The sequence below is a fragment of the Amblyomma americanum genome, chromosome 9 (assembly GCF_052857255.1).
Source record: "Amblyomma americanum isolate KBUSLIRL-KWMA chromosome 9, ASM5285725v1, whole genome shotgun sequence".
Taxonomy (NCBI): Eukaryota; Metazoa; Arthropoda; class Arachnida; order Ixodida; family Ixodidae; genus Amblyomma; species Amblyomma americanum.
Genome location: NC_135505.1, coordinates 88,562,911 through 88,573,585, shown reverse-complemented (window position 1 = coordinate 88,573,585; position 10,675 = coordinate 88,562,911). Strand labels below are relative to the sequence as shown.

The 10,675-nt window shown below is 46.1% G+C and overlaps 1 protein-coding gene across 1 annotated transcript; it reads left to right on the top strand.

Moving 5' to 3' along the window:
* Positions 1-2,004: 2,004 nt before the first annotated feature.
* On the top strand, positions 2,005-10,418 carry LOC144105690 (uncharacterized). The gene is made up of 4 exons (XM_077638796.1): positions 2,005-2,243; positions 4,491-4,506; positions 5,650-5,940; positions 9,614-10,418. Exons 1-4 carry the CDS (start codon positions 2,151-2,153, stop codon positions 9,754-9,756), a joined length of 543 nt encoding a protein of 180 aa, XP_077494922.1. The 5' UTR covers positions 2,005-2,150; the 3' UTR covers positions 9,757-10,418.
* The last annotated feature ends 257 nt before the right edge of the window (positions 10,419-10,675 follow it).

Here is a 10,675-nt window from a genome sequence, read left to right as displayed (position 1 = left end):
TCATGAACTCCCTTCTGTGCCGCGAATCATCGCCAGACATGCCGACCACTCAGCAAAGCAACACAGTGAGCCAACCAGGCTAAAGACATGCTTTCGCACGTCTACTGGCTTTAACTACGTTAAAACGGTACCACTATTTTGCTGGCAATAGAAGAATTTTGCACTCTCAAGTTATCTGCTTTCAACAATGCCTCACTTTCTATCAATGCTTCTGCTATCATCGTGAGGCTATGTCACTTGTTTACTCTATTTTTTATCACGCTAAAAGCTATTTCACGTGTACTTAATGTGCGCAGCAGCGTAGTTTTGTTTTCTGCGCTTCTCTTATTATCATCGCGTCTACATTAACCGGTTCTTGAATGTGTGGAGTCATCAGTGCGCGACATATCTATTGCACCTCATGAAAGCAAAGCTGCAACCTAGTACAGGCAATGATCACGAGCCCGTATTTTCCACTGGGCGATGACAACCACGCAGACAAGCGTCAGTGATGCGAAACCAGAAGGGAAACGGTTAAGTTGTCTCACGCGATATATTACATCCAAACTTCCGAAGATGATAGAGTCCTTCCATCAACCCGTGAGAATTGGCGGTTAGGAAATTCGAAGACTAGAGTGAGCCAACCAGAACATTAGAGCCAAATTACTTTGCCCTAAGCAGTTCATTGCGCTTATAGAGGCAACGCTATGTACGCTTTCCTTCGTTTATTGTGCCCGTTTTTCCGTTTGGTTAATACCACCCTAACTTAAAGGTTCTAGTGAGGTTGGCGCCGGCCGTCAACGTAGTGTGCAGAGGGAGGTTATTATGGGCAACGGCAACAGGCCTTGGCTTTCTTACGAGCGCCTTTCCCGCAGTAACAAGAGGAGGGGAATCGGAGGAGAAATTTCTAGATCACAAAAACTGCGAATTCTGATCATTCTTTCTGTTAACCCGATGCTTTTACGCACTTGGCGAGCACTACTCCGGGAAGACCAATTCCGAGGTATTTCTCGTTATGGAAAGATGTTCTTGAGGAATCGTGCTGCTGTTCTTGAGACCGGATAACCTTATCCTCGCATGGAAGGCAGAACACTAAGATTGATATGCTGTTATGCATCTTTAATGTCTCATATTCTTTCAAGGTAAAGCACTCCTGAACTCCGCTCTTAAGCCACAAGACAGACCATGCAAGACTGTCAGATGAACCGCGCTGCTATGTACAGTATACGTGAAAAAACCTTAGCCTAACAATTTTCTTTTGGGGAGTATAGTTGGGCGCTATCGGCACTTATGGAGTTCGAAAAGTCCGTAGGTTTAAGAGCAAGCATCTTTCTTCCCTTCTAGCCGCCGCGGTGGCTAAGTGGTTGTGGCGCTCGGCTGCTGACCCGAAGCACGCGGGTTTGATCCCGGCCACGGCGGTCTCATTTCGATGGAAGCGGAATGTTGGAGGTCCGTGTACTGTGCGATGTCAGTGCACGTTAAAGAACACCGGGTGGTAGAAATTTCCACAGCCCTTCTCTACGGCGTCCCTCATAGCCTGAGTCGATTTGGGACGTTAAACCCCCATAAACTATAAACAAACCTTTCTCCCTTGCGGGCCGTTAAAACTTTGGGTGAGCCCTAACTGTGCACAGCTAAAAACAAAAGCTGACATGTGAAGACAATAGGCAAATGATTTTTATGCTAGGCTAACTTGTTTCCGGCAAAGCAATGGACTAAATGGGCAAAATGTCAAGTGCCTCTCATTGCCCTGCATGGGAATTCCCAGTGTGTCAGAAACCCCAGCCAAGTTTAGTAGTCGGAAGATAGACTAACTCTCCCTAGGCAGACAACCTCACCTAGGGCCGTGTCTGAAAGCGAAGGTTATCTTCTAACGGAACGCTTCTCTCCCAACGTGCGTCGCGCCGAGATACGCAAAGGGAATGCGTCAATGTCGGTGTCGACTGGGCTTCCCAGAGCGCGTGTTGCAAGCCACGCATGATGTGCTCGTCACTGACACGTGCATTCGTGGGTACTAAAGTCAGCGCGGGCGCTCGCTTACGCTGTGGGTCGTGGCTGGGACGCGTAGAAAGCGTCGCTCGCACGGAAGTGAGGGGAGTTGAACATTGAGGAGGAGTTGAGGCGTCCTGGTGCCGTCGCGAGTCTGTCATTCGCAAGTGCGCTTCTGAACCATGGACACGATGAAGCAAGGGACTGCGAGGCGAAGGGGGATGCCGACGGCGGCCGCGATCGTTTTCGTGGCCCTATTTGTGGGTGCTAGCAAGGTGAGCTTTACCCTTTGATTTGTGCTTCGTTTTCGGACGTTCTGTTTATTAGAACAGGGCGAGGGCCAAAGACAAAACCGAGCTGTATTCAATTACAGACTTCGAACGAACATTACGTTACTGAGTCCTACAGCACCACGGCTGCGTTATTTGTATAGAAGGATCAAGCGAGGAGGATCTAGAGAACATATAGTAAAAAAAGCAGCGCATTGAGAATGTCAAAAGTTATGAGTCACGGTGAACTTCCATATTGGAGAAACTTTATGTTGCAAATCTGTTTAAAACGTTCTAACAAGAATGCTTAGGGAAGACGTCTTTTTCTGTCGTGGTGGCGGTTGTCATAATAAATATACGCGTACAATATGCACCCAGACTTTCGACCTCGAACATTGTGAGAAATATGAAATGCCAAGGTTAGAAGGAGATCCCCAGAGGGTGGACCCCCTACAACAGATCACCATTTCGCTTCACTGACCTGAAAAAGGCGTCCCGAGGAAACCGCCAGCAGAGACGCACAATGGCCACATGTCACTTTCGTGAAGGTTGACACAAACGTGAGCATAACAGCGGCCATATGATCGAGGAAGGTCGTGCAGATATGTACGGTAACAAATTATATCGCGCCACTGGCATATGCATAAGCAATGGGAGGGAGTGAAAATAGATGTGCAGTTCGCGTGAAGCATACGCCGTAGGTGCCGCATACATAAAGGCGCATTTCTTTTAACGTTTACAGATTTTCATTTCTACAACTGAGAGACGTGAATGCGGTGTGTGCCGGTGCACTGTACAAGAAGGCAGAAATTATGCAAGTGACAGAGCTGAATAATTCGTAGATTATTTCTCTAAAAGCAACGGATCAACTTGTCTTATTTTTAATTCGAGGTGGCAAGACATTGCACAATCGAAGACCGTCAGCATCGAGTGTTGCCGTAGTTTGAACTCGAGTGAGTTAGTGCCCACAAGTCCGAAAAAAATTAATTGTGCGTCGCTGTCGGCGTTGGCGGCCGTTTGAAGCATCGCGACCGGAGCGGTCGGCTCCAGTGACACACAGGCACCACCGGTGCCAGCACCTGCCACCGCAGGGCATCACTCAACCGTTGCACCATTGTGCCAGGAGAGGTATGAGGACTGGCAGCGATATACGAATGTAAAGTAGAGGATGACCGATTCGGCAGATGTGGGCATTAACCCATTAAAACTATCGCGTCATACCGTTCAGGAGCAGCTTGAGTGTCCTGTCCAGTTTTCTTTAGTATATATCTTCGTTGCCAAGACTCTCGGCATTCAAGGCGAGCTCACTGTATACATTTTTTCAATCGGCAATATGTTTCGAAACATAATAATAATAATAATAATAATTGGTTTCGGGGGAAATGACCGTCAGTATCTGTCTCATATATCTTTGGACACCTGAACCATGCCGTAAGGGAAGGGATAAAGGAGGAAGTGAAAGAAGAAAGGAAGAGAGACGTGCCGTAGTGGAGGGCTCCGGAATAATTTCAACCACCTGGGGATCTTTAACGTGCACTGACATCGCACAGCACACGGGCGCCTTAGCGTTTTTCCTCCATAAAAACGCAGCCGCCGCGGTCGGGTTCGAGCCCGGGAACTCCGGATCAGTAGTCGAGCGCCCTAACCACTCAACCACCGCGGCGGGTGATACAACGTCAAAAATGCGCATTCTAAACCCGTTGAGTTGGCTTTCCCGCATTGCATTTTTATAAAACCGCGCCGCTTGAATTTCTTGTGCACCAAATACAGACGCCAATTCGGTGTTTGATGATTTATAGAAAGTTACCTTGATTTCGGCGAGAATACCACGCGCAGCGACGGCATTATAAAGTACGTAATGCTGAAAAAGCAACGCAACGAGCTTTAAATGCTTATACCGACGTTCTGTTTTTCGAGCCACATTGTCGAGCAAGAAAATTTAGATGCTGAGCTCGCCTTGGATGTTGACAGCCTTCAACTTCGCAATATATGCTTGCCACCTAAGACCAAAAGGAAAAGTTTATTGCTTAATTTCACTTATTTTTCGTGTAATTACTGACTTCTATCCGGCACATTATGTCCTCCTCGCTGCACAATCCACCTGCAAAGAGGGCATTGACCTTTCTCGCGCAGGTATTGAAAGAAAAATCTGTAAACTCTGAAAAAATCGCCAGTCATATGAAGAGGATCGAATTTTTGTTTCAAGTACACTGCGAGGAAATCTCATTCTCCTTTATTTTGTTTCTGTTTCAGGGTGACGCGCCGGCTGGTAAGTCTCTTCCTGTTTTCACCAACACTACGCAGTCACAAAAGTACACTGTAGAATTGTTCTACTGAAAAAAGAAGACTACGAGAAGATGAAAAAATATTTTTGCAATGATCCGACGCTTAAATGTGCCACGTGCAACGGGGTATAAATTATGACAACTGGGGTCTCACAGTTCAGGAAGCATGCAAAATATAGGGCATGTCTGTCACCTCACCTCACGCGAGAAATCTTCGATGATACAGCTTGACTTACGCATCTTGTATGTCATGTCTGAACGCGGCTCACAATGAACATTCAGATAAAACTATCTCGTTCGTTGGTGAATGCCGGCCACATACTTGCTTCGTGAAAATGGTTTATGGTTTATGAGGGCTTGACATCCCAAAGCAACTCGGGTCATGGGAAACGCCGTCGTCAAGGGCTCAGGAAATTTCGACCACCTAGGGTTCTTTAATATGCACTGACATCGCACAGTACACGGTCCTCTAGAATATCGCCTTTATAGAAATTCGACAGCCGCGGCCGGGATCAAACCCGCGTGTTTCGGGTCAGTAGCCGAGCGCCATAACCACCGCGGCACAGCGGCAGAAAAGCATCGCATGACTTGAATATCTTCAGCTGACCCCTGCTGCAGATTGGCATGTATATGACTTTCGCCTTTTAGTATTGTTGAAAGTTTGTGCTCAGTAATGCCCAAATTGTTGAGCTTGCACATTTTCGTAATACACGTTGCCCTAAAGTGTGGCTTACTAAATATAATCCTAAATCGTAAAGCTTTTTAGGAATAACAATGTGTAGTTAAAATTCGATTTCTTGACTGCCTAGAGAGGTGGTGCACCGGATTCGATACGAAGTATCTTTCGAGTAATGTACAGGCTTTGAGAGGAACTCAGATTCAAAAGGTTTAGGTTTTCGGGCCCGCTGTATAGATCGCTTAGCGTCCTCAGCGTTCTAAATCACATCAATGTGAGCGTTAGTCTCTTCCTCTCCTATCTTAAAGCTAATCTTCCAGGATGGCCAAAAGCAATTACATGCTTTGGAAGCAAGCCGATTGGGGGTCTTGACTTTTCGTTATGGTTGAACAACAAGCAACTGTGCATAATGTGACCTTGATTTCTTTTTTGTGTGTGTTTTCTTGCTTAGCACCTGGAGACTTCGAGCTATGGGGCGTTGCCACTGGTGCCAGGTCCGTGGAAGTTGTCGCGTTCGCGCCTCAGGAGACGAATGGCGCCCTCGATCTGTGCTATGGCACGTTATGGGGGCCCGACACTGAGAAAAACTTCACTTGCAACGACCACGGCGGGAAGTCGTCCACCATCACAATCAAGGGACTGCAGCCGTTGACGGAATACAACTGCACCGTCACCTTCGCGAACCTGCTTTACGGACAAGAATTGGCCACAACGAAGTCGATATTGATCACAACGCAGGGTGGTAAGTATACATCTATACAGATACGCTTTAGCAATTATACTCATTGGAAGAATGAGCGATTTATATCTTCAGCTCAATTTAAATACCTTCACACTTTGCCATGGAACAATTTCATTCATTCATTCATTCATGCATTGCTAACACCAATCTTCAGGATGGGAGGCGGCATCGATGCAGGCTACACTGATCATAAAACGGACTAAGTTGAGGGTACAACTCACTAGAACTAGCATTTCTCATGAAATATAGGTAATGTAGTACCATGTAATAAAGGCAGCTCCGTGTATATACGTCACATGGTGATGGCCAAAGCACATGCGTTTTTACCCATGGAAACGTGTGATTTTGCGCAAATATCCCGAATGCGCCAGCGTTTGAAGAAGTAGGTAAGAGAGAAAGAAACAATTTTATACCGCGTAGCATTAAGCATCGAAGATATCCTGCACTACGGTCACCAATGATAATTCATCTTTCAGTTTCTCTGAGGCTAGTCATGCCGGCCATGTCTGGGTAGAGAGGATGGGTCAGACGGTATCGAATGGCAATAGATAGGGCAAGAGGAAAGGAAATTCTCGTGGTTCGCATAGGGTTCGTCTCTTTGCATGCTCCATTTGCCCTGTTTATAAGCCCGGCAAAAAAGACGGCGTGCATATGTTCTCACAATGCAAGTTCGTAATTTACAATTGCCCGAGAGGTGTTGAAAAACAGTCGCGACTCATTGGCGACAAAGCTAGATGCGCAATAGGCAGTGTACCACTCACGCCCACTTTTATGAAAAAACCATGCATATTCAGGGTATAAAAACAGAGTGTGGTAAGGGCAACGGGACGGGCCGGGGGTCGGTTACTACAACAATATCAAAGTACAGGTTTCTTTGGACAGCTCCGGACTCGTGTAGAGTGCTAGCGGGACGAGCAGAGAAAACTACTTAGAGAGGTCTGTCCTCAAGGGCAACTGCACGGCTGCGGCTTTCGAGCGGGGGCCACGAAACCGTGGCGAAGGTCTACGCAAACGTTTTCTTCTCGCGAGGTCATAAGCCAACCAGACGGACTTGGGAGGTGACAGCTGAGCGTCGTACTTCTTCTGAAACGAACGGCCCAGAATTTTCACCCGGTATTAGGCGCACACGTGCGCACAATATATGAATATATGCATGCACACATGTGTGCGCGTGCGTGAAAAATGTCCGCTGAAGGCTCCTTCTTTAGCTTTTCTTTGTTGAAGGGCGAGTTGAGAACATGGATCGTATGGCTGCGATGGTAATCAGAAGCTGGGAATAAAATTACGTACGTAAGCTGTTTCTGGCAAGGAAGCAAGAGAGACATGAGAGCTTTCTTAATGGATTCTACGAGCTTAACTGTGCGCTGGAGAAAACTACTCTGCGTGTCGAGGAAAAGCAGCATGACGCATCGCGACGATTCATTGCCCGGCGTGGTTCGCGTCTGATTCTGCCGCCCTTTCCGACTGTTTGCCTCGTCTGTGCCCAACCATACGGTAATTATTGATGGTGGAAATCATATAGCCAGACCACTATGACTGTGGTGCGGCCGTTGTTTGGATACGGAACTAACTCCTTTTTCTTTTAGCATTGTCAGCGATTAGGATAATGCGCCACTCAGTGCATCAGGCTGGGTCTTCCAGTGTTGTTCGAATTAATTACCTCAAATTTTTAATCTATTCCGAGTAGCTTAATTTCAGGTAAACCCGCTGTCGCTGGCTTCTACTCCAGGCGAGAGAGTGGAGGAAGTCGCTCTTTCACAGCTGCTACTTATGCGCCTATTGGAACTAGCCAAGCTTTCCTCTTCTCTAAAGTATGTCAGGCTTAACCCTAATAACGCTAAGTGCCCAGCGCAGCAATGGAGCCGGCTCTGCAGTAGTTGGCGTAGTGTCAAGAAAGTCGGTCTTGATCGAGAATGGGGTGATGTCAACACCAAATCCCCTCGCGCGGCTAATTCAATCACCCCAGAATGATCACAGAATACAACAGTTATGCCTTCACTACACAATTTATGATTGGTCTACACGCTCGTGACGTCATTCCACCACTATTACGTAGGTCGGGCCGTGACTTGAACCGCTGTCCCTTGGGGCGAGAGCCGAGTGCGTTACCGCTCGACAACTGAGGCATATTCGCACAACTTGTTCAAAGGGAGGGGTTGTGTGTTAGACATAAAACCGGTTCAGCGTGCTCTTTAGGCTTGGTCAGTTCAATATCTTCACTTATTTTTCGTCCGTGACTACTAAAACAGTCCAAAGGACAATGAAAAACAGAGGCTTTTATTACATTTTTGTACGTTCTGGGTTTTCTTACTAAAGTTCCAGTTTTCAAAAAGAGAACTTCCTGTAGATCTTTATGCGACATAAAAGTGTACTGAAATTCCACCTATTGGGCTTGTCACACTGAGTGTTTCAAGCTGTCTCAGAAACAATAAAAAGTTTGTATGCCGTCGTGTGGCGCTCTTAAGAGTATGTTGTATATTTCACTTAATAAATTTATGAACTAAGTTAAATACGAAAAAAATTATTACTAATTCTAGGCCCTAACGCGTTTCGTTAATTTGTAGAAGACGTTCCTAACAACCGGTCAATTTGTTTTTGTCGCGACGTACCGCCAGCGCGGTTGTTTGTTCTCAGGCATTTAAAGAAATGCTTCAAATGTGGGAAGAAAGCACGTGACTGCGCTCATGCCCTGCCATACTGCAGCGTTCTCAGCCTTGTTCTGAACGATAGAAACTTGCACGCTGACCGTGTTCAAGTGAGCGGTCGCGGCCAAGTTCCACAGAACTGTACAGTCGCGAGCAAACGAGATTAGCACTAGCATGGCACTAGTGACGTGCCACAGAAACGGCAACTAGCAACGCTTGGTGCCGAGGTTACGAATACGCGTGTAACATAAGTGCCAGGTTGTGTTCGCAAAGTACGGCGCCTCGCCAGCCGCTTGGTGCGATTTTCACCACTCCGGAGACGTCATTGTGTTAATCTTTTTTACTCGTGACTGTACATGTAATATACAAATTAAAGCAACGACGGCTTCATTGTAATACATTACTGCAATGCTTGGTGTAATTTTTTGTTATTACTGCTTGGCGGCCCACTAAAAGCTCCGTCTTAATTGGCTTTCGGTAGTCTGCCAATCACATATCGCAGAGCATGGCTCACAGTTTCCACGTTACGGACTAATGTGGTGACGCGCTTTCAATACTATGCTGACAACGGCGTCGGCCGCTCACTTTCACGCGCTGCAGTACAATAGAGCAAGGGCGCCATTTTGCGTTCCTTCATTAAATGCTGGAAAAAGTGACCGCATAGGAGATACGGTGCTTCAGAAAGATGGAGCGGCTGTTCCTTAACCCCTTCTACAACTTCAAGAAACGCACTTGGCCCTAAGCGGAAGATAAATATATCGCGCATATAATCACAGCTAATAAATAAAGCTGCTTTGAAAAAAAAAGATACCCTCAGGACCGCAGCACGACGGGGGATAATATATCGTTTGCTTTACCCAGCTGCGGTCCACCGTTCTCTGTTGAAGACCTACCTCAAGTTATGTGACACACCCGGTATATGCATAAGTGTTCGCTAGAGCATTGCCTTTTATTTGATGCTGTGTATTTTAGTGTAGTACGCCGCAAGTAATAACTCAGGCTGCTGTACTGGCGCTTTCCCTTTGCAGAGCCGGTGGAACCAGGTCACGACATTGGACCCAACCGTACCTATACGGATGCTGGCGTGGCTTTCGTATCAACGCCTGCGGTGCCTGTTTTGTGCGCAGCGTTTCTTTCAACGACGTGGAAGCTAACTTTTAAGCTGAAGTAGACACCAGACCCAACGTAGAACACGAACGAAGTTATGACAACGCAAGAGAGAAGAGGCTTGACTGCGCACTTAGAGCTGAGCACAATAATCGAATCATACGCCATAGCAGCCGAGTTCAACCATTTTTCGTGCTGCAGTGATCATAACCATACCTCCCAACCAGGATATGCTGTTCTGTAGGGTTCATATATTTATACTTTGTCGCACTTTCTATTAACGGAGGCTGAAATTAATATTCCACGAGTACTAAAACTTATAGGTCACTGCTTTTGTTTTACGCTTTTCGCTTTAAAGGCAGCATGTTTGATTGCATTCCAAAGTATTTTATGTTATCATATGCACAGTACGTTATGCAGAGTACCTTATGCGCAGTACGTTATGCATAGTACGTTATGCACAGTATCTTCTCCACAGTACCTTATGCACAGTATCTTTTGCACAGCATCTTGTCTTTGTTCCCTTAAAAGCAACATCGGCCGTGGAATGAAAGCGAATCTTCATCGTATTGTCAAGTCATTACAAAAACTAAATTGTTTCCAGGGCTTTTATCATGTAACAAGCTTTCCATCACAAAATCCACTTTGATGCCATATTGTATGTATGCGTGTGCACCTGCGTTCTGTCATAAAATAAACGTTGTCTTTGTCACCATCGGTAAACAATTTTTTGCACCTCGAAATCATTTATCTTTCTACTGCATTCTTTTATTAGGCGTGACTTCAGGCGGTGACATCCCTTGTCCGAGCTGGTTAATTCTTTCCTCTTATTATAAGAAATTCGCAAGAAAAAATACGTTTAAATCCTGAAAGGTTCTTGCAACTTCGAAACATTATTTTGTGTTTTATTTATAATTGTTTTCAATCAAATGAAAGCATGATTACGGCACTGCGAGGGAAAGAGTTAACAGAACCGCGTTATC

Coding starts and splice junctions, on each gene's coding strand:
- LOC144105690 (XM_077638796.1), top strand. CDS start 2,151: ATGGACACGATGAAGCAAGGGACTGCGAGGCGAAGGGGGATGCCGACG. Junction 5,941..9,613: donor ATTGATCACAACGCAGGGTG/GTAAGTATACAT, acceptor TTCCCTTTGCAG/AGCCGGTGGAACCAGGTCAC.